Raw genomic sequence first — 25,304 nt, forward strand, 5'->3', positions numbered from 1 at the left:
AAAATGGCTAAGATTAAAGAAAAACTGAAAACAACATATGTTGGTGAAGATATGGGAAAATTAGAACCCTTTCCCATTGCTGGCGGGAATGCAAAATGGTACGGCTGCTGTGGAAAACAGTGTGGCAGTTCCTCAAAAAAATAAAAATAGAACTACCATATGACCTAGCAATTCCACTCCTAGGTATATACCCAAAAGACTTGAAAGCAGAGTCTCAAATAGAGCTTGTACACCAGTGTTCACTGCAGCACTATTCACAATAGCCAAAAGGTGGAAACAACCTAAATGCCCATCAACAGATGAATAGATAAACAAAATGTGGTACATAAATACAATGGAATACTACTCAGCCAGTAGGAGAAGTGAAGTCTTGATACATGCTACAATATAGTTGGAGCTGGAAGACATTATGCTGAGTGAAATAAGTCAATCACAAAAGGACAAACATTTTATGACCTCACTTATATATAAAAAGACTAGAAAAGGAAAATGTACAGAGAACAAAGTTTATTAGTGGTTACCAGGGGTAGGGGGGAAAGTAAAAGGGGGCGTTATCAGTGATGGAAAAATTGCCTGGAGTAAGGCTAGGGCTGCATAGCCAATTATTGTAATTGCTGTTACAATAGTTCAACTTAACTAGTAAAAAAAAGTCTGCCTTGAGCATTATGCTCTTTTAAGAACTATCTATATGGGATCAAATTGACAACAGCAACTTGAAAGATTAGATAGAAATCTTAGAAGGCAGTGAATTTATGTTAATGGAGGAGGAACAACTCAGAAAAGGAGGGTGAGAATGGTTGCAGAGCCTGAAGAATGTAAATAATGTCATTAAATGGTACATGTACAAACTGTTGAATTGGTATATGTTTTGTTGTGTATATTCTCAATTATAAAAAAAAGAGTGTGTATCTTTTGTTAGAAAGGATTAATTGAACTTAAGGGAAAACTGTGAAGTATTTAAATTGATTTCACAACATAAAAATAATCACCAAAAAACATTTTAAAAATATTTACACATTTGAGATTTTGTTGTTGTTTTTAGGTGTCGTCGAGTTGGTTCCAACTCATAGTGACACTACGTACAAGAGAAGGTAACACTGCCTGGTCCTGCGCCATCCTCACAACTGTAGCTATGTTTGAGCCCATTGTTGCAGCCACTGTGTCAATCCATCTCGTTGAGGGTCTTCCTCTTTTTTGCTGACCCTAATTTATCAAGCATGATGTCCTTCTCCAGGGACTGGTCCCTCCTGATCATATGTGGGACGACATCTCACTATCCTCGCTTCTAAGGAGCATTCTGGCTGTACTTATTCCAAGACAGATTTGTTTGTTATTCTGGCAGTCCATGGTATATTCAATATTCTTCACCAGAACTATAATTCAAAGGCATCAATTCTTCGGTCTTCCTTACTCACTGTCCAGCTTTCACAAGCATATGAGGCAACTGCAAATACCATGGCTTGGGTCAGGCACACCTTAGTCCTCAAATTGACATCTTTGCTTTCCAACACTTGAAAGAGGTCTTTTGCAGCAGATTCGCCCAGTGCAATATGTCATTTGATTTCCTGACTGCTGCTTCCACCAGGCATTGATTGTGGAACTAAGTAAAATGAAATCCTTAGAAACCTCAATCTTTTCTCCTTTTATCATGATGTTGCTTATTGGTCCAGCTGTGAGGATTTCTGTTTTCTTCATGTTGAGGTGTAACCCATACTAAAGGCTGTAGTCTTTGATCTTCATCAGTAAGCACTTCAAGCCCTCTTCGCTTTCGGCAAGCAAGGTTGCGTCAACTGCATATCATAGGTTGTCAGAGTCTTCTTCCAGTCCTGATGCTGCGTTCTTCTTCATAACGTGTAGGTTCTTGAATTATTTGCTCAGCATACAGACTGAATAAGTACGGTGAAAGGATACAACCCTGATGCACACCTTTTCTGACTCTAAACCACGCCTATTCCCTTGTTCTGTTCAAATGACTGTCTCTTGGTCTATGTGCAAATTCTGAATGAGCACAATTAAGTGTTCTGGAATTCCCAATTCTTCACAATGTTATCTATAATTTGTTATGACTGACTATGCAAAGGCTTGGTATCTAACTGGGTTCCTATCTTTTAAGACTTCACATTTTAAAAAACAGCAGCAACCTCTAACTAAAATAAAAACAAATATAAAAATACAATCTGAAGCCCAACAAACAAATCCCTAAAACTACATGCTTTTGAGAAATGAAGACAACGGTATAAAGTAGAATTAACAATGCTGATGGTAAGAATTCAGGTGACTGAGATACATGCTAAAAATGAGAACTACTATAGGCATCTTAACTACTTACCTCTTGACTTTATCATAGTTCTCTTGACGGTAATCACCTTGCTGAATTAATTGCTTTGTGTCTGCTAATTCTAAGGCCAAACGTTGACATCTATTTTGAAGCTCGGAGCAGATTCTTCGCTCTTCTTCATATGTCTATAAATTAAAGGAATAGTAAACATTTCAAACTAAATATAGTGACCAAATTCTGTATTGAATTCTTCTGTTAAACTGTGAATCTCCTTGTAACAAAAAAAAAAAAACAACCTCTCAATTTTTCTGTTTAGTAATTTTTCCCTACTTAAAGACAGGTAATCTTAAATTCAAGGAGCCCTGGTGGTGCAACAGTTAAGCACTCGGCTGCTAACTGAAAAGTTGGTGGTTCAAACCCACCCAGAAGTTTCATGGGAGAAAGACCTGACGATCTGCTTCTATAAAGACAATATAGCTTAGAAAACCCTATAGAGCAGTTCTACTCTACCACATGGGGTCGCTATGAGTCAAAAATCGACTTGATAGCACACAACAACAACAATCTTAAAATTAGAGTAGTTTATAAATTCATTTGTAAGTCATTTGTTTAAAACCTGAACTTTGTTTTTCATTTAAAAAAAAATATGACAACTATGTTTTGGTTCCTAGAATAATATATAAAATGACTAAACCAAAAAACCTACTGCAGTCTAGTTGATTCCAACTCATAGCAACCCTACAGGACAGAGGAAAACTGCCCCATAGGGTTTCCAAGGCTGTAGTCATTACGAAAGCAGACTGCCACTTCTTTTTCGAGCAGAGGAGCTGGTGGGTTCCAACCGTCAACCTTTCAAGTGCTTAACCACTGCATCACCAGGGCTCCTTCATAAAATGTTAAATGACTTTTTTTTTTAACATTTCCTGATTTATTATTATGCCTAAGATACAGAAATGAATAAAGTCCCTGTTCTTTAGGAATTCACAATTTAGAGATTAATCATGCTGTTTCAATTGTGGTATTCAGCAAAAAAGGAATTTGTGGCCCTGGGAACACATTTCTACACTGAGCTGCCCTCCACGCATCATACTGCCGCACATAAGAAAGGGATTACTGAGATATGGGGGGAGGGATAGAAGTAAAAACCTTAAAACAATCACAAGGCTCTTCAGAATCTGGCCTTGTTTACTACAGGCCTCATTTCTCATCATTCCTCATGTTCACACTTCACCCTCCAACCCTGATGGATAGCTATCCTCCAGGATTTTTAAGCATGCTGTTCCAACTACCTGAATACCTGCATATAATCTGAATATTTGCCTCCTTCAGAGCACCAACCTCACTGTATCATTTAGTTTTCTATATACCTCACCAGAACAAAATACCTTAAGGGCAGGCACTTTGTTTTGTTCATCACTGGATAGCCATCACTTTACACAGTATCTGGCATACAGTAAGAATGAAATAAATGCTTTGGAATAAATTGGGAAACAAATATAAAATATAGAAATAAATGAATATAGAAACTGGGAGGGAAAGTAGGACACGGGCTGAGTTTCCCCTCTTTGAACTCACCAGATTTTGCAACTAACCGTTAGCTCTATCCCCAGAACTCAGATGTTAGATACATTCTGTGCCAGGTAGCTGGCCAGTTAAGTGTGGTCACATTCATTCTTCATATACTGACTGAATTATTTCTATGTGATAAGTCCTGGGCTAGGCACTATTGATACAAAGATGAGGAAGACACAATTTTTGTTCTCTTTAAACTATTAAACATAACTTAGAAATGTTTGCTCCCAAATTTCTACCAAAGGAATATTTGAGAGTTGTAATTAAAGAATAACTGTATTCAGTGTGTTTTGCTTTAGTATAGTATAAGGGTATCTCTTGAGAATGGAATGCTACTACTATGTTTACTACAGGATTATAACTGAGGCTAGTCTGCTTTCTCCCAAAGGATCATCACATCTATCATTTCAGACCTAAGTCACAAAAGAAACTTTGGTTCCCCTGAAGAATAGTGTACCCTTCTAAACACTGCTCATCACGTGACTGTTTTGGAAGACAGTGTTGTATTAAGATTAGGAAAGCAAGCTCCAGAATGGAACTGCCTAGAATTGAATTACTTGCAGTTAAAACTTTGGGCAGGTTAGTTGATCTCCTGTATTTCAGTGTCTTCATATACCTCATAGAGTAATATATATATTACTTCATATACCTCATGAAGTAATCCATGTAAAGTGCTTATAAAAATGCCTAGTGCATAGTATATGCTCACTGGCTATAAACTAATATTATCATCATGCTTCCTTTTTGCTTTTGCTTGCAGAGAGATTAGACAAATTTATGGCTCAATTTTAATAACTGTACAAAGACCATAACAGAATCTTGAGGAATATAAACTTTAAAGATAAGCAAAAGATGAAAGAGTCCACAGAACCTGAGAGAATATTCAGAGACAAAAGGTGAGCCAGAAGTGTGTGTCAGGAACAACAGTAGAAGAGAGTGCACTGAGGAGAGGAAGCAGTCAATAGTATTGAGTACTACTAATAAAAAAACCACAAACTATCCAATGCTCGGGTAGGGACAGAAGGTAGACTGCCAAAGACTAAAGCAAATATAGCTGAGTTCTCAGTATGTATTTGTTTTCTGCTAAGTATTTTACATGCATTATCTCACTTAATCTTTAACTTTATGGCTGGGTATAAATATTGTCCTCTGTTTTGTACAGATGAGAAAACTGAGGCTTGGAGAGGATAAATGTCTTATAAATAGCAGAGACCACCAAAATTGTAGACAACTTTTTGTATATCTTAACAGTAAAAACAGAAGAAAGTGTAGTAGCTAGAGAAGAAAAGAGGGCTAAAGAGAAAAATTTTAAAGATGAAACAAGTTTGAAAATATTCAAATACTGATGGGAAGAACTAACAGCGAAAGAGGAATTGGTAGCAGAGAAAAGGGGCATATTTAAGAGGGTAAAGACCCTATAAAGGCATCAGGGAGTGAGATACAAAATTCAGGTGTTGAGATTAGTCTTAGATCAGAAGTCATGCTCATCAAGGCACAATTTTTCCAGCTGATACACAGTATTAAAAACTTGAATTTGAATGTCTTTAGGTAGCTCTTTCCAATTTGCCACAGACCATAGCACTAAAGCTTTACACATTTATATTATCCACTTTGCTCCTAAATGCAGACGATTTTTCTACTCGTTGAGGCCAAGACTCTTCCCATTATAAACAGTTACGAAAAAACAAACAAGAACAGAATGCGTGCAGATGTATGTTTGCAGGTTTGGTGGTAACACATTGAGGGAATTCTCTTCTGATAATTTCTATTATCTCTGTGAAATGAAGTACCAACTCATCTGCTGAGAATGAGAGGGAAAGTGGGATGCTGGGGATATGAAAAGGGTGGTGTCTACAATCATCTTTGTGAAAAAGGAGAGAGGACTAGAAAAAACAGGATTACAGCACAGTTAGGAGGACTGCAGAAATAGCTCAGTTGGGAAAGCATTACACTGAAGATCTAAAGGTCCCACACTTGATTCTGAGTTTCAGCATACACTCTGGGGCCCTGGTGGCACAGTGGTTGAGAGCTATGGCAGCTAACCAAAAGGACAGCAGTTCAAACCCACCGGTTGCTCCTTGGAATCCCTATGGGGCACTTCTACTTTGTCCTACAGGGTCGCTATAAGCTGGAATCAACTCGATGGCAATGAATTTTTTTTTAATATTTGAGGTTGGTAACAATAAATACTGTGCTTATTACTGCTTATGTGATTTTCTCCACAAGTGCTCAGACACTTGGAAAAATGAAGAGTTGAGATTCTGCCAGGTTGGTTTGAGAAAGACAGTGGAATTAGAGGAATTGAGGACATTGGCAATAGAAAGGATTAAGAGTGATAATATCATAGAGAGGGAAGAAAACACATTTAGAAAGGGATTGATAAAGAAATGAATTACATGAATTGGAAATTCTGTCAACAGATGAGTTGGAAGTAGACGACTGAAAAATATGGAAATATAGGAATTATAATCAATTCTCAGTGACAAGGAACAGAAGAAGATGGCCGTCAGACTGAATGCTAAAGTGGAGAAGCAGCAGTCACTGGAGATGAGATCAATAAAATACAAGGGTTGTGGATGAATCAGAGAAGTAACCCAGGCAGGAGCTAAAGTGGAAAGGAAGACTAAATTAACAACAAAACTTCCGTTAAATAAAGAGGAATGTTTCAGTGGTCTACAGTGAGGAAGGTTGTAAGATGGGGTATCCAATTAACATGAATGCCTAAAGAAACAGGAGTTTTTATGTGAGAGCAGAGGTGTAAACATCTAAAAATGTAACGATTTAAGAGGGGACACCAATCCCCTAATCCTGAAATATATGCAGTATAAACTTTTGGTGCAGAAGAGCAATTCCACAGGATATAAATTAATTTTCTTTAAACATAAACACCATATGACCAACTATAATCAGAGAATGTATACGTTCCACCAATACTTTCTTTAGGACTTTCCAACTGAAAAATTTCCCTTTAAATAAAATTACTACTTTTGTATTAAAAAAAAAAAAATCTGCTTCATTTATTATTAGCAAATAAATTAAGAGACAATACTGGAAAATAGGAAAAGTAGCATTTTCCAGTAAAATAAACCAAACCTCACAATTGTGTAGAACTTTGTAGTTAAGGCTGAAGAGAGCAGAAGTATTATTTTGTATTACCCCTCTGCATTCTTCCGTCTTGAGTTCAGCATCAACTTCAGAGGGAGGCCTCCAAGCCTCAACTCTGAGTTGCATGTCTGTCTTGTATTTTCCCATAGCATTTGTTTCTACCTCTGTCAGAAAACCCGGCACATGTACTGTGATCTGCCATTACTTGCCTCCTATATCATAATGAAAAACTTAAGGAAGTTTTCTACAATCCTAGTACCTAGTACTCTATTATACAAAAGATTTGCAATTAATGTCTGTAGAAAAGGAGGACATTAAATAAAACAAAAGAAGCAAAGACAAAACAAAATAACAACAAAAACTTTTTCAAACATAAATAAGGGAACACACATAAAATTCTAGGCACCAGCCCTTTCTAACTGAAATATTTCTACATAACAGTAAGTGAGTTAACAGCAAGTCTTAATTTCTTTTTAAATTATACTTTACGTAAAAGTTTACAGCTCAAGTTAATCTCTCAAACAAAATTTTATACACCTACTGTCATGTAACACTAGCTGCGATCCCTACAATGTGACAGTACACTCCCCCTTTCCACCCCGGGTTTCCCGAGTCCATCCAACCAGCTTCTGTCCCTTCCTGCCTTCTCATCCTGCCTCGAGCCACCCCTTCGGTCTCGTGTATCTGCATGAACTAAGTACATTCTTCACAAATATTATTTTATGTTTTATAGTCTAATCTTTGTCGGAAGAGTGGTCTTCAGGAATGGTTTTAGTTCTGGGTTAACACAGCGTTTGGGGGCCATGGCTTCGGGGGTTCCTCCAGTCTCAGTTAGACCAGTAAGTCTGATCTTTTTATGTGAATTTGAGTTCTGTTCCACACTTTTCTCTGACTCCTTCAGGGACTCTCTGCTGTGTTCCCCATCAGGGCGGTCATTGGTGGTAGCCAGGCACCATCTAGTTCTTCTGGTTTCAGGCTGATGGAGTCTCTGGTTTATGTGGCCCTTCTGTCTCTTGGGTTAATATTTTCCAAGCGTCTTTGGTGCTCTTTATTCTCCTTTGCTCCAAGTGGGTTGGGACCAATTGATGTATCTTAGATGGCTGCTTGCAAGCTTTTAAGACCCCAGACACCACTCACCAAAGTGGGATGCAGAACATTTTCTTAATAAACTTTGTTAGGCCAGTTGACCTAGATAGTCCCCAAAACCATGTTCCTCAGACCCCAGTCCCAGACCTTATGTCCCCTGAAGTGTTTGGTTGTGTTCAGGAACTTCTTAGCTTTTGGGTTAGTCCAGTTGTGCTTACTTCCCCTGTATTGTGTGTCCTTCCCTTCACCTGAGATGATTCTTGTCTACTATCTAGTTAGTGAATCCCCTCTCCTTCCCTCCCTCCCCACCCTCATAACCATCAAAGAATGTTTTCTTCTGTTTCAACCTTTTCTTGAGTTCTTATAATAGTGGTTTTATACCATATTTGTCCTTTTGCGACTAATTTCACTCAGCATGTTGTGAGATGTTCTGCAGATTTCATTTTTTATTTAAAAAAACAAAACAAAAAAACTACACAGCAAAAATAAGAACAACCCAAATCATTGAGAAGATTTCACCTGTTTGCCAGCTTTCTACATATATGGAACAGAACTGATTTTGGCTGCCAGGGTTAATGTCATCTTTCTATCTCCTAAATTAGTCATATGAGGAAAGAAAACAAGGCTACCTCTAGCCTGAAAAAAGTAAATCTGCTATAGTAATTGCATATTTTCTTGTTTTGCCTATAACTCTTGCACTTTCCCCACATCCATATAAGACTTGGAGTTCCATAAAGACCTCCTTTAACTGTATACCTAGTTACACTGCAAATATTTACAGAATGAATGAATGTTGAAATATGCATGGACTATGCAGTACTAGTATTTAAAATAACTAGCTCAAGTTGTAGAAAAAGTATCTTTAAATGTTGATATTTAATAAATTACCAGTTTTCTAACTGAAATTCAAAACTATTATTGTATATCTACAAATAAAACCAATCTAAAACAATATTCTACATAACATATATACAGAATATTGTCAAAAATTTGAGGAAGACTGCATGAAGGAGCTTCTATTTCTTGATCTGGTAGTGGTTAAACAGCTGTGTTCACTTTATGAAAATTCATCAAGTTGTACAATTATGATTTCTTTATATATATTATACTTAAACATTAAAAAACAAACAAACAAACCAAAACATTAACCGAGGAGAAGTTCTTCATGGATGCTTATATTAGGAATGGAAAGGAGATGTGTGAGAAAAGGAGCAGGATGGAAGAGGATGGTAAAGAGACATCTTTTTTACCCTATTTTTCTACTGTTTAAAGTTTTCTGCAATAAGCATGCATTACCATTTTTAATTTTAAGATATATTTAAAAATCAAAAGAAATGATTTATTCTTTGTATCACCAATGGTTAGCTTGGTGTTTAGGACAAAGTGAACTCAATAAACAGTGCCTAAATGGATATATGAATTAAATTTCCTGGAACTTAATAAACTGCCAAGAAGTAACTACAAAACTTTTTTTTTTTTTTTTGAAAATTATGACTCTTATAGATCTGATTTTAAATTTGACTATTTGACATAAGAAACTGTAAATTTTATATTTTTGGCTAAGTTATAAAAAAACTATTAGGCCCTTTATTTTTACAACGACTTGCCTTTTTACCTATACCTCGTTTCCAAACTATAGCAGCTAAGCAATTACATTTACAGAATTTCAGAGATGAAAGACATCCTAGAGATAATGTCCTACAATCTTCTTATTTGATAAGATATATTAAGGCTGAGAGAGGTTAAAACCACTGGTAATGCAGTGGTTAATAAGTGTTCAGCTGCTAACCAAAAGGTTAGTAGTTCAAACTCACCAGCTGCTCCGCAAGAGAAAGATGTGACAGTCCGCACAGCCTTAGAAACCGTATAGAGCAGTTCTACTCTGTCCTACAGCGTCACTATGAGTTGGAATCAACTTGATGGCAGTGGATTTGGTTTTGGGTTAAATGGTTTGTCTAGGATTCCAGAGCTGGCAGAGATAGAGCTAGAATTTAGATTCTTGAAGTCACAAACAGTTCATTCTTTTCTTAATTTCAGGTTTCTGTTTTCTGAACAATCTACTCCATGGAAACTGTGAAACTATTGATCAGAAGTTAACATTACTTATTTATCAAATCCATGGTGTTAAAAGAACTTTAACTGCAAATTTTGTGGGCTCAAATATGGCACATGAATAAATTCAAAGTTAATTTTGGATCCCCCTTAGATCAGTTACTACACTTATTCCTCAAATACATATTAAAACACAATTTGACAAAATAACATTGAATCTAAATGTTTTCTACAAAAAGTAAAAAAGTATGCAAAGGTGCAGCTAAATTGGCACATTTTAAACATTCAATAGCTGTGTAAGCCAAAAGGCAATTACTTTGGACATAATGAATTTCTAAGCATCATTTAAATCTTTGGCCTCTCACACCATGTAAACTGAGAAGAAAGTGGAGCCTGTGTGTCAAAATAAGTCTTTTAAGAAATGAAGTGATCTCCTGCCTGTGGGGAGATAGGGCAGCTAAGGAAATTGGAAACAGGATATAGTGACATTTACCTTAAGGTCAATGGTTCAAATCAGAAGCAGTTTACACTGGATTGCAGTTCAGTCGATGGCAAGAAATCGCTTGGTTAGCTATTCTGGGAAAGTGAGAATTCACTTTTCAAAATTCCTACAAGTTTCACATTGTCAATAATCTAATCCAAGCAACTAACTACTACAAATAACAAGAAACGTAATTAACAGTCATAGACTGTCCCTCTACGTCACAACAGAAGTCTACTCTGCTGCCTGACTAACTTTTGCCGTAAGTTAAGATCTTCAAGAAATACATTAAAAAAAATTTTTTTTGGCTTTTTAAAAAGTCTTTAAAAAAAGCAAAAAAACTGAAGAATTAAAAGTCTGCTATGGGCTATAAAGAAAACAAGAAAATGTTAATACTTTTTATTATATGCTATCTTTTCAATTATATCTTCTTCAGTAAATGGGGGGTTCAAACATAAAAGTGTAAACCTTTCTAAAAGGAAAAATATTTTTAAAAAATTTAGGGGGATAAAGAAAGGTAAACTTTCATCAAGTGTGATAAACACTACATTGGGATAAGAGACATGGATTCAAATTCTGACTCTACTACTAGAGCTCTAGCAAGCCGACTTCTCTGGAGTTAATTGCTGCCTCCGTAAAGTGAGCATACAACCTGATGCATCTGTTCGTTTATTTTATGTGCCTACGATTGTGCTAAAAATTACATTACTGTATTAAGACATGATTGGTAGCCTCATGGATCTCACAGAACCCACCATTTCTAACAAAAAATGTTGATGTACTGGGAGGCCATTTTTAAACAGCCAACATTTTATTCCGCAAATTACTGAAACAAATTTGAAATATTGGTCTTTCAATAGGTACTGAGCCCAAAATGACTGAACCAAACAAATTTAAATCTTAATATTTTAAAAGAGACAAATTTGCTAAATTATCTTTAAATCTCACTTATTAAAAGAATGTCAGTATATTAATGCAAGAAAAGTATGTTTTTTCATGCCTTTAGGGTGAGTTAAATAAGCATTAAATACTTTTTTCATTTTTATGAATCTGTACTCTCAGTTACTTTAATTATATTTTCCAAAATGCTAGCAATTTTGAATATATGGCCACTTGGATTTGCACTTCTTGTGAAATGCCTACTTACAATCTTGGCCCATTTTTCTACTGGGCTGTCTTTTTCTTGTTATTAAAAAAAACAAACAAACAAACAAAAAACCAAAACAACCAAACCCACTGCCACAGTAGAGTCAATTCCGACTCACAGTGACCCTACAGGACAGAGCAGAACTGCCCCCTAGAGTTTCCAAAGCCGTAATCTTTATGGAAACAGAGTGCCGCATCTTTCTCCCAGGAAGCCGCTGGGTTCAAATCACTGACCTTTCAGTTAGTAGCTGAGCACTTTACTAGTGCACCACCAGGGCTCCCTTGTTAATTTATAAGAGCTTTAAATAGTATTGGTATTAAGTTTTTGTCATATGAATTCCAATTTTTTCCTGAAAAGTGTACTTTAAAAATTAAACTTTGCATGTGGTGTCCTTTTCGTCTTTTTTTTGTAAAGCTTTTACCCCACCTCTGGAACAGCATTGTCCAATAGAACTTTCTGCCATGATGAAAATCCTCTATATCTGCACCATCCAATAAGGTAGGCACTAACACATGTAACCAGTGAGACAGAACACTGAATTTTAATTAAATTTAATAGCCACATGTGGCTGTCACTACTTTATTGAAAAAATTAGCCACTCACAGTTCAGTCCAGGAACTGGCATAGGCTGGGAGCACTGATATCACCTGGGAGCTTGTTAAAAATGTACCATCTTGGGTCCAACCCCAGAGCTACTGAGTTAGAGACTTCATTTTATCAAGGTCCTGAGGTGATTCACATTCACATTAAAGTTGGAGAAGCACTGTCATTATTTACCTAAATTAAGAATTTTTAAACATTTTATGCAATGGACCCCATTGGCAATATGGTGATGCCTGTGAAACCCTTCTGAGAATGCTTCTAAAAGCATAAATTAAAATATATGGAATTACAAGGTAAACAAATTACTCTGAAATAAAATGATCAAAATATTTTAAAGTTACACATATCCTTTATTAATGTATTAAAGATAAGACCTAATGAAGAGTCTAATAACACAGTAATGTTGGAAGTAGTGATGAGCATAAACTCTATCTAAAGATATCTGCAATAACTACATTGTGATACGAAAATATCTTATTTCTAACGCTGAGAGAGTCACAGGTAATGGTAATACTACTGTGATTCTCTGCCTACATTTGTAATTGAAGGAAATGCTAAATTTTAGTTGGAAGTAAAAATAATTTCTTCCATACACCATCTAAAGATCCACAGACTGAGAACTTCTGTGTCTGTTCAAGTAATTGCCTAGATTTTCTTCCACAAATTTTAATCCAGCTAGAATTAGTATTTGTGTATAGTATAAAATCTGAAGACAAACCTTTTTTTTTTAAACAGATAAATACTAGTTGTGCTAGAACTCTTTTAATCAATAAGCATCTTTTTCAACTGAACTGAATTACCACTATTGTGGTATATAATTAGATCTATTTCTATAATCTGTTCCACTGATGTTTGTCTGTTTCTATGATGGTATCACATTTAATTAGTTTTGTAGTATCGAGTGAGATCTCGGTAGGAGCAGCCTCTCACCTTCCCCCATGCCCTATCTTCTTTTGCATACTTTTCTTGAAAATTCTAGGGCATTTATTTTCTTCATAAAGACTAAAATTATTGTACCCATTTCTAATCCACTTCTCTTCCTCTCCTGCCCCCCTAAAAAAGAAAAGAAAAATATTGGATATGACAAAACTGTATTAGATTAATATATTAATAGTGGACTAATTGCTGTATTTATGACTTTGTCATCCTTCTAGGAGCCCTGGTGGCACAGTGGCTAAAGTGCTTGGCTGCTAACCAAAAGGTTGATGGTTCGAACCCACTACACACTCCCCAGGAGAAAGATGTGGCAGTTTGCTTCCATCAAGATCTGCAGTCTTGGAAACCCTATAGGGCAGTTCTACTCTGTTCTACAGGGCTGCTGTAAGGTCGCTATAAGTTGGAATCAATTCGACGGCAGTGGGTTTGGTTTGGTTTAGTTTTGTCTTCCTTCTGAGGTATAATACTTCCATGTTCAACACTAAATTTTTATTGGTTTCTTCATATAAGTTCATTACTTTTCTTGGGAATAAAATATTTTCTCCCATGCATACCTCTGTGAAGTTGTTGTAGGTCTAGTGAAATCATCTATGCCACTCGTCTATGTCAAGAAATTTGGAAGACAGCTACCTCGCAAATCGACTGGAAGAGATCTATATTTATGCCAATCCCAAGAAAGGTGATCCAACCAAATGCGGAAATTATTGAAAAATATTATTATCACACGCGAGTAAAATTTTTACTAAAGATCATTCAAAAGCAGCTGCAGCAGTATACTGACAGGGAATTGCCAGAAATTTAAGTTGGATTCAGAAGCAGACATGGAACAAAGGATATCACAGCTGATGTCAGATGGATACTGGCTGAAAGCAGAGAATACCAGAAAGATGTTTACCTGTGTTTTATTGACTATGAAAAGACATTCGACTGTGTGGATTATAACAAATTATGGAGAACATTGTGAAGAATGGGAATTCCAGAACACTTAACTGTGCTCATGAGGAACCTGTACATAGGTGAAGAGGCAGGCGTTCGAACAGAACAAGGGAATACTGCATGGTTTAAAGTCAGGAAAGGTTTGCGTCAGGGTTGTATCCTTTCACCATATTTATTCAATCTGTATGCTGAGCAAATAATCTGAGAAGCTGGACTATATGAAGAAGAACACAGCATCAGGATGGGAGGAAGACTCATTAACAACCTGCATTATGCAGATGACACAACCTTGCTGGCTGAAAGCGAAGAGGGCTTGAAGCACTTACTGATGAAGATCAAAGACTGCAGCCTTCAGTATGGATTACACCTCATCACAAAGAAAACAAAAATCCTCACAACTGGACCAATAAGCAACATCATGATAAATGGACTAACATTGTAAAGGATTTCATTTTACCTGGACTCACAAATCAACAGCCATGGAAGCAGCAGCCAAGAAATCAAAAAACGCACTGCATTGGGTGCATCTGCTGCAAAAGATCTCTTTCAAGTGTTAAAAAGCCAAGATGTCACATTGAAGACTACGGTGTGCCTGACTCAAGCCATGGTGTTTTCAATCTCCTCATATGCATGTGAAAGCTGGACAACGAATAAGGAAGACTAAAGAACTGACGCCTTTGAATTGTGGTGAAGAATACTGAATATACCATGGAATACCAGAAGAACAAACAAATCTGTCTTGGAAGAAGTACAACCAGAATACCAGGATGCTCCTTAGAAGCAAGGATGGTGAGACTACATCTCAGATACTTTGGACATGTCATCAGGAAGGATCAGTCCCTGGAGAGGGATATCATGCTTGGTAAAGCAGAGGGTCAGTGAAGAAGAGGAAGACTCTCAACAAGATGGACTGACACAGTGGCTGCAACAACGGGCTCAAGCATAACAATGATTGTGACGACGGCATAGGACCGGGCAGTGTTTTGTTCTGTTGTACACAGGGTCGCTATGAGCTGGAATCAACTCAACAGCTCCTAACAACAACAACAACAGAGACATAGTATTGACTGATTGTACATTTACCTTGTATTCGGAAACAATATCAAATTCCCTTGTTATTTTAGCTGTTTTTTCAAACATAGTATAGAAAAAATAAAAATTTTTTTTCAAATTTGTTGGTGTTTTTCTTAGGTGCTGTCTAGTGGATTCCAACTCACAGCAACCCTACGTACAACAGAATGAAACACTGCCTGGTCCTGCCCCATCTTCATCTGCTAGGGCCCTTTACGAGAAAATGTTGAATAATAATGGCAATAATAAACATCCCAGTCTATTTCCTAATTTTAACAGAAAAATGTTCTATTGTTTTGCCATTTAAGTTAAAATTGTTAACTTTTTTGATAAATATTTATTGTCTTTATTAGGAATGGATGAATTTTATTAATAGCCTCTCATCATCTATTGATAAGATCATATGGTTATTCTCCTTTAATTTGCTGATGCAACGGATTATTCTTTCTGTCCTGGAATATACTTAATAATAAAGCATTATTATTTTGATATAAAGCTAGAATTCATTTGAGAATATTTTATTTTGAATTTTTTGCATATGTAGTAATAAGTAATACTGGGTGTCACGGATTGAGTTGTGTCCCCCAAAATATCTGTCAGCTTGGCTGGGTCATGCTTCCCAGTGTTGTATGATTGTGTTACCTGATGTGATCTCATGTGTTGTAAATTCTATCACTGTGATGAGGTTATACCGATAAGGTTGACAAGATTAGATAGTGTCTTGATGCAATCTCTTTTGAGATATAAAAGAGAGAAGCAGTGCCGGGAGCAGAGCATGTCCCTTGGACCTGAGGTTCCTGCGCAGAGAAGCTCCCAGACCAAAGGAGGATTGATGCATCACCAGGACCTTCCTCCAGAGCTGACAGAGAGAGAAAGCCTTCTCCTGGAGCTGATGCCCTGAATTTGGACTTGGAGCCTACTGGACTGTGAGAGAATAAACTTCTGTTGTTAAAGCCATCCACTTGTGGTATTTCTGTTAGAGCGGCACTAGATGACTGAGACACTGGGCTATCGTTTTCTTTGTTTATTTCTTCTGTACAGTCTTCCTCAGATCTTTCTACCTTTTTCAATAGCCTGGAATATTTTAACTGGAATCTGCTATCTTTACAGAAATCAGCTGTGAACCCATCAGGGATAAACTATCTTGAACCTGGTTTACTTTATCACTGGTGTAACTTTACTTAAACTTTTAACACATCTTATGGTAAAAAATTGGAGACCTGGTGGTATAGCGCTTAAGAGCTTGGCTGCTAACCAAAAAGTCAGCAGTTCAAATCCACCAGCCACTCCTTGGAAACCCTATGGGGCAGTTCTACTCTGTCCTATAGAGTCACTATGAGTTGGAACCAACTCGATGGCACCTAACAACAACAGTAAAAATGGAGCCCTGGTGGCACAGTGGTTAAGAGCTTGGCTGCTAACCAAAAGGCTGGCAGTTCGAATCTAGCAGCTGCTCCTTGGAAACCGTATGGGGCAGTTCTACTTTGTCCTACAGGGTCACTATGAATTGGAATCAACTTGATGGCAACAGCTAACATAGTAATTATTCTATTCAAGTTCTCCATTTCTTCTTATGTCAGTTTTAGTAACTACATTTCTTTTTTTATTGTACTTTAGATGAAGGTTTACAGAGCAAATTAGCTTCTCACTGAACAATACACATATTGTTTTGTGACACTGGTTGCCAACCCACGACATGTCAACACTCTCCCCTTCTCCATCTTGGGTTCCCTCTTACTAGCTTTCCTGTCCCCTCCTGCCTTCTCATCTCTGCCCCTGGGATGGTGTGCCCATTTAGTCTCATTTTGTTTTATGGGCCTGTCTAATCTTTGGCTGAAGGGTGAACCTCAGGAGTGACTTCAGTATTGAGTTAAAAGGGTGTCTGGGGGCCATACTCTCTCTCAGGATTTCTCCAGTCTCTGTCAAACCAGTAAGTCTCATCTTTTTTTGTGAGTCAGAATTTTGTTCCACAATTTTTTCCAGGTCTGTCCAGACCCTCTATTGTGATCCCGGTTAAAGCAGTTTGTGATGGTAGCTGGGTACCAACTAGTTGTGCTGGACTCAGTCTGGTGGAGGTTGTGGTAGCTGTGAAGACTAATCTTTCCCGTGAGTCTTTCATTTTCTTCATTCTCCCTTGCTCCAGACAGAGTGGGAGTAATCTATATTTTGTTTGGAATGCTTCACTTTCCTTTAGGTTTTCAAGCCTGTTGACACAGAGCTGCATGTAATATTCTCTTAATGCCTATTAATTCCAAACACCTAACTTCTATTGTTCTTTTTTAAATTCTTTTCTGATTTATTAGATGAATACTACATGTCTTTCCCTCTCCCCCACCCCACCCCCTTTCATCTATCTTCAGTAATAAAGGAATTTTAAGGCTATACCTTTCTGGAACAGCTTTAAAAATGTGTCCCATAGGTTGGGATATAAAGTGTTCTCCTTTTCAATGCCTTCTGGTTAAAGTTTTTCTTTCCTCTTTCAGGCAAAAGAAATCTGTTTCTTACTTTTCAAGTTACTATGTTTCCCTTTACCTTTTATTTTTATTATCTCTAATTTCACTAAATTATGATTAAAAAATAGGAACTAGAAAATTCATACTTTAAAAAAATTTATTAGTTTACTATGTGGTCAAGTATATACATGGTAGTTTTTTAAACTTTCTAATTGACATTAAAAGTTTTTATTGTCTGTTCAAGCAATGTAAAGTCTGTGTAATGGATTGAACTGTGTGCCCCAAAAACGTATGTCAACTTGCTAGGCCATGATTCCCAGTATTGTGTGACTGTCTACCATCTTGTCATCTGATGTGATTCTCCTATGTGTTGTAAATCCTAACTCTATTATGTTAACGAGGTAGGATTAGAGGCAGTTATGTTAACGAGGCAGGACTCAATCTACAACATTAGGCTGTATTTTGAGTCAATCTCATTTGAGATATAAAAGAGAGAAGCCAGTATAGAGACACGAGGACCTCATACTATCAACAAAGTAGTGTCAGGAGCAAAGCGTGTCCTTGGGACCTGGGGTCCCTGAGCTGAGAAGCTCCTAGACCAGGGGAAGATTGATGAAAAGGACCTTCCCTCAGAGCCGACAGAGAGAGAAAGACTTGCCCTGGAGCTGGCGCCCTGAATTCTGACCTCTAGCCTACTAGACTGTGAGAGAATAAATTTTTGTTTGTTAAAGTCATCCAATTGTGGTATTTCTGTTATAGCAGCATTAGATAACTAAGACAGTCTGTATGTAGCAGCTAAATCAAAATTACTGATTGAATTAATTCTTCTAGTCCTTATTTATTTTGTCTATTATTATATCTGCTCAATTATGAAAGTAAACTTCCCTACTCTTTCTAAATTTTTACCAATTTCTCCTTGTATTTCTAAAACCTTTTCCTTTATGTAGTTGTCATGTCGTTTGGTATGTAGATGTTATGACTATAAAATCACCTTTCATTATTAATGTTTTTTGTTACCCTGTTTTGTGATTTTAATCTTAAATTCCACCTTATCTGATGTTAATATTACCTTCCTGCAGTCTTTTTAAAATACTTCTTAATCTACCCTTTTGTATTTTAATTTTTCTTTATAAATTTGCATTGAGCGTATTTCTTATAGACAATATAGGGCTAGATTTGGTTATAGAGTCAATATAAATGTTTCTTTGTTTTAATGGAGTACTTAAGTCTATTCCTCAACTTTCTAGAGACAAAGGAGTCCAAACTCACCTTATTCCTGATGGGGGTAGGGCCCCATAGATTTTTACAAGCCAAGATTTGCCTGCTCAGGGCTCTTTCACATTGTCTTCAGGTTCTCACTCAGGCCAGAGGAGAAAAACCTCAAACTTTAGTAGTGTATCTCCAACATGGCCTCTATCAATTTCTTTCCTCGGATGTGGCAAGCTATTTCCTGACTGAGAAGTAGAGTTGGTTTCTCTTAATGACTTGTTTGACCAACAGAACGTGGCAGAAGTAATGTTCTGGGGCATCAAAGCTAGGCCCTACAAAGCCTTTAAACTTCTGCCTGGGTCTCTTGAACACATACTCTGGAGAAGGCCAGATGCCATGTCCTGAGACTGCCACACTGAAGGATGCCTAAGACAGTCATGTGGCGAGGCCAGGTGGAAAGAGTGGCGTTACAACCCTCCCATACTGGTCCCAAATATGTGACTGAAGGCGGCTTCATATGACTCCAGTCTTCGCCAAGCAAGAAATACGCAACTGCATCTATAAATCTTCAGAGCCGTAACAAATAATACGTTGTCGTAAGACACAAAGTTTTAAGGTGGTTTGCTATGCAACAAGAAGACCTCGTGGCACAGTGGTTAAGCGCTTGGCTGCTTATCAAAAGGTCAGTGGTATGAACTCACCAGCTACTCCAAGGAAGAAACATGTGGCAGTCTGTGTCCATAAAGATTTACAGCCTTGAAAACTCTGTCCTACTATAGGGTCGCTATGAGCTGGAATCGACTTGACAGCGATAGGTAGGTTATGTAGCAGTACATAACTCGGAACACCAGTATTCCAAAAGTCCAAGACTTCCCCCTAAGACCCAGCTTGCCTTAAATTAGTGGCAGCTTGGCTAAGAAGCAGCAGATAATTGGGAAAAAAAAGAAAAAAGAAAAAAGAAAAATTACATGCATTCAGGTTGTCATCTCTTAGAATCCTTTTATTTCCTCTTCTTTTCACTAAATCTAAACAGCAAGCCTTATTCTATTCAGAAGTTTATACTGACTATATAATTTCACCTTAAAATGTTTAAACGGTAATAGTTATTTAGTTCTAAGTCTAGTATGGCTATACCCAATAGAGAGAATGATAATTTAATATTTTCACTATCTGAACTCTGAAACTTTATTCAAACAGTTATCCATGATAGCATCTGGCCTTTATTTTATTCAAATACATATTTTACATATTAAGTTGACTGCTGTTCTTTAAAAATTATCTTCTGTGGTGCTAATGCCATTACAAAATTAAATGCAAACATGGGCGCTGACATCATAGTGGTATTTCTCCATTATAAATTATTCAGCCACATGATATAGCACGTGTCTATTATTTTTTTTTTGTATATGATTAAATAAACAAAATTGTAAAACTAAAAATGAACAAAAGAGAACTATGGAATCTGGATTAAGAAATACTATGCAGATCAAGAGAATAAAGTGGTCATGGTACATGGTGAGTTAAGCCAAAGTATTTGGTAAGGTCCCTCGTGAGTGGTTTTCCACTGCCATAATATGATAATATACCATCTTGGCCACTTTGTTCAAAATTTCACCTCAAGACCTAATAAATGCCTCAAAACGTGCCATGAAATTAAAAGTGTTATTAGGTTTATTTAATACAATAAATACAGTGCCAAAGGAAAAAGAAGTCATATTACTACTCTTCAAAAAGTTATGTTTCTTCATATGCATGTACAGATCAGCTAAATGATGCTTCTTCCTGATGACATATTTAAAACTGTCTTCATTGCAGCTTTCTCAAGTACTTTTTTTTTTTTTTTTTTTACTCTCACGCACTTTTATCTGTGAGTCATTTACATTATTTGTAAAAATTCAACAGGTTTGTGAAGAAGCAACAGGTGTAGGCAAGAAATGGGTGTAACTAAGTCATAACGAATGCTACAGCTATTGTTACTCTATATTCTTGGATATGTTAAATATATTAAAATATATTATGGTGAAGATAAGGAATGGCACTAATAATATATAAAACTTAAAAATATGAAATTTAAGTAAGAATTCAAAGATTTTTTCCACTCAGTTAATAAGTAAACCCACACACAAAAATTACTTAAAAAAAATATTATGTGTTCATAGTTCATGAACCAGCTACATTAGAATCTTGGGTTGTTTACTGAAAACTGAAATTCATGTTTCCATCTCAGATCAAAATCAGAACATATGGAGGTGTCCATGAGCCTATATTTTAAGCAGTGCTATTCACTTTAAATTTAATGTAAAGAGTCAAACCTATTATTGCTTACCAATGAATCTCTTAACACCAGGATAATTACAACTGATGGGTATTGTCATACAAATATCTTTTATAAAGCAATTTTAAGTTCATTAGCTGGGCAGAATTTAAAAAAAAAAAAAAAACTTCTAGAAAACAAACAGTTAAAACTCCCTGAAGTATAAAAACAAGTACGTATCATTAATTAAATACCTAATTTCATACAAATCAAATTAACTACATTACTTAGATATGAATACTTAGGATGAGCCTCAAGTTTATATTACAGATTTTTTTCTCAGTAAGTGTAACTATGTTTTGAACAAGGAAATTACCTTGAACAAAACACTCTTCTTGCTTCCTAGTTACTTAAGTTCTCATTAGAGAAAAAGAGTCACCATTTCCTCATGAAACTTAATAGGTTTACTAAGTGGTGACTCATTAATGCCTTATACTGTTTACATTTCTTCTTTTTTGAAATGAAAGAAGTATGCTGAAATAACTCTACAACAGCAAAGCAGCTGCACATAGCTCAGCTGCATATGACGGACCAAAATTCCGACCTGCTATAAAAATAATTCATAAGTAAGAATATCAGAAAAACATTAAGTACCATACATAAGCTCACATATGTAATATATAATACATAGCTCAAACTATGGTATAATTAGACTATATTATTAACACTTAAAAACAACCTCCACACCTGAAGGAAAAGTTAAGCCGTATTTTTCAGTGTTAGTATCTAGATACTTTCAAATAAGAAAAGATCTGGAAAAAAAAAGAAAATACAAGAAATCCACTACAAGTGGTACTTCAGGAAGATTAATTTCTTTTTTAAAAGTCAAGAATCACATTCTATTAAATTTCTAAAACAGTTCTCACTCATATCTGTCCTAAACTAGCAGATTATATGAATAAAAAGCACAGTTAAATTAACTGTTTTGTGTGGCTTTAACATTTCTTAACATTTTTATTAGGCATAATTCTGAAACCAGTGCATTGAGAAACCTTTGGTCTGAAAAATACGTATTACACCAGAAAAGTTTTGGTTTTTATAATTCTTTCTCCCAGGGCTTCAAACAGGTTCTAAATAGTTCAGCTGGTCATGGCTGATGCAAACAAGGCAGGGCTTCAAACTGGTTTGATGTGGTTCAGCCATGACCTACGGAAACAAGGGCACCATAGGTGTTACGTAGCAACCAAACCTCTTGCGCATCGGCTTTTGACCCGAGTCGGAAACAGGCAGCAGTGCCCTACTTCAAGATGGCGGCCAACCGTGCGGCTTTGAATGTGTGGAGCTCTCTACAGTCCTGCCAATAATCCATTCTCCTGCATTAGGCTCCTGAAAGTTCCCTGAGGTGGGAGACTGGATTATTGCCTCCCGAAAGTTCCCTGATGCGCGAACTTGGATTACTAGCAGGATTGTGGAGAGTGACACACATTCAAAGCTACGTGGTCGGCTGCCATCTTTTAGCAGGCCACTGCTGCCTGTTTCCTATTCAGGTCAAAAGCTGATGCGTGAGAGATCTGGTTGTTACACAATGCTTACGGTGCCTTTGTTTCCATCAGCCATGACTGAACCACTTCGAACTGGTTTGAGGCCCACCTTGTTTCCATCGGCCATGACTGAACTGTTTAGAACCAGTTCAAAGCCCTGCTTTCTCCCAGTTACGGACCTACTGAATTTGACTAGAAAGTAATATTTGATTAGTTGTAGAAAGTTGATATAAAATAAGAAATATAAAAGAAAATTAGGTAATTTAATGTAATGCTTTGGCCTCTGGATCAAAAATGACAAGACAGTCTAAGTAGCCCCAAACTGGTTTAAAAAAAATAGATGGACATATGCTGCCACCAGGTGGTTAAAAAAAGCATTAAAACCATTTTGGATAAAACAAGCTCAAGCCAGGAAAGGCTTAGAGTAAAATGGAAAGCTTCTTTTCCTAATTGCCAGTCTCAATACTCAGAGACACAGCTAACAAGTATCTTCCAGTTTCTCAGTAAAACATTATGGAACCGTCACTATTGCTGTCATTTTTGAGACATCTATATTTTTTTGGCCTACGCCCGTTCTTTTAAGTTTCTATTAGGTTACTAATTGTTCTGTGAGATAATAGTATCTTCTTGTATTTGTCCTGAGTTTATCCTCTTTCAAGTTAATGCTCACTTTATCTGTACTATGATTTTATAAACTCTAATCACAGATTTCTCAGTTGTTAGTGTCCACCTGACACATCCTAATCTTTACATAAGGAGCCCTGGTGGCACTGTAGTTAAGCACTCAGCTGCTAACCAAAAGGTCTGCGATTCGAACCCACCAGCTGCCATGTGGGAGAAAGATCTGGCAATATGCTTCCATAAAGATTACAGCCTTGTAAACACTATGAGGCAGTTCTACTCTGTCCTATAGGGTTGCTATGAGTCAGGATCGACTTGACGGTACACAACAACAACAACGATCTTTATGTGTCAGCCCTCACCTACTAGATTATAATTTCTATACTCTGAACTTTATAGTTTTATCAGGAATTCAGTAATTGTTAACTGGTAAAAAGTGTAAACAACCAAAATTACAAACGGTATTCCAAAACCTGCATGTTTTGTTCAAAGGTATGGTGATGTTTCTTTTGCTTCTAATATTTTTCTTAATAACACCTAACATGTCATCATCCATGCTAGTAGAAAATGAAACGTGTTGAGAAAAATAGTCTCCAATGAAGCAACATTCATTTTTTAAGGGAGGAGAAGGGGTCTCAAAATCAAATATTCTACATGCACAGATTAAATTTTGATTTTCTTCACTTGCATTTAAAACAAAAATGTAAGGTAGTTCCCTTCTGGTAAATGGCTGAATAAAATCCAACTCAACTCATCCCGCTGCAGATAAAACTATAAATTCTGGGCAAAATATAAAAACAACTATCTGCAGGCACAGAAGAGTGACCAAAATCAGGCAGATTCTGGAGGTGGGTTCATCTACATGTGGAAGGGAATAGCACTGGGTAAGTTTCCTGTTGTTAGTTTTTTGTCTTTTTTTAATGGCTTTAAGTCTGAAGGCAGCCCCAGTCTATGCCATGCTGGATGGATAAAAGTGTAATAGAAAATCCTTTCTGTTTTCTAGCTCGAAAAACCAGAAAACACGAGTTTCAAGCCAGCACAACTGCTTTAAAGTGAGGAGGGAATTCCAGAGACTGGCAGATGGGGAGCTCTGAATTCTGTGGATAGTATCTGCCCAAATCTCTGGCTGACCTCTGAACAATACATGTGTAGAACAAACTCCAAGTAGTCCCACTAAAGCTAAAAGAACTCAACTGAAATTGCACCTGCTGCCCAACAGACAAAATATGCAATATAAGTACAACCAAGTTAATTGCCTGCTAAGACAAAGACATCAGTACTCTTTACAGAAATATAACAAAACCCTGAAACTAAAATCTGGTAGGTGGGGGAATGAATTTACTATCTAAGAACACAAAGAGATTAGGTGTGTAAAATGGATTATATGTGAATATAACAATATTACATTCACAATGTTACGATCTAAATTTACTCTATTATTTCAAGAAACAATTTAAAGTTACTCAACATACGAAAAAACAGGAAAACGTGACCCATTCTTAAAACAAAAGACAATAAACACAGGCCGATCCGAAGTGACCCTGCTGTTGGAATCAGCAGACTAAGGATTTTAAAACAGCTATTTTTAACTACTCTCAAGGATATAAAGAAAAATATGCTCATGATAAGCGAACAAATACAAATCTCAGTAGGGAAATAAAAGCTATAATAAACAAATTCCAGAATTCATGGAAATTCTAGAAGAATTCCACTCTTAAGTATTTACCCAAGAAAACTGAAAAATATATATTCATACAAAAACAAATAGCAAATGTTCACAGCAGTTTTATTTATAATCTCCCTAAGGAAGAAATAAAACAAATGCCCATCAAGTTAATAGACATTACTCGGAAAACAGAATATTACTTGACAATAAAAACAAACTACTGATATATGAAAAAAAAAATTATCTGATAATTTCTCATAAAGTTAAACATGATTGGTGGATGGATACATGTG

At 36.5% G+C, this 25,304-nt stretch overlaps 1 protein-coding gene across 4 annotated transcripts in view; it reads right to left on the bottom strand.

Moving 5' to 3' along the window:
• Positions 1-25,304, bottom strand: part of PIBF1 (progesterone immunomodulatory binding factor 1) — a 264,067-nt gene that overhangs the window by 210,611 nt on the left and 28,152 nt on the right. For all 4 annotated transcript variants that reach the window (XR_002823191.1, XM_023726735.1, XM_023726736.1 and 1 more), the window contains exon 6: positions 2,330-2,463. Coding sequence is in view for 3 of the 4 variants with exons in the window: in XM_023726735.1 (XP_023582503.1) it covers positions 2,330-2,463 (134 nt within the window). In the remaining variant the exon portion in view is untranslated. The remainder of the gene's footprint in view (positions 1-2,329; positions 2,464-25,304) is intronic.

Source organism: Trichechus manatus, unplaced genomic scaffold (assembly GCF_000243295.1).
Source record: "Trichechus manatus latirostris isolate Lorelei unplaced genomic scaffold, TriManLat1.0 scaffold00013, whole genome shotgun sequence".
Classification (NCBI taxonomy): Eukaryota; Metazoa; Chordata; class Mammalia; order Sirenia; family Trichechidae; genus Trichechus; species Trichechus manatus.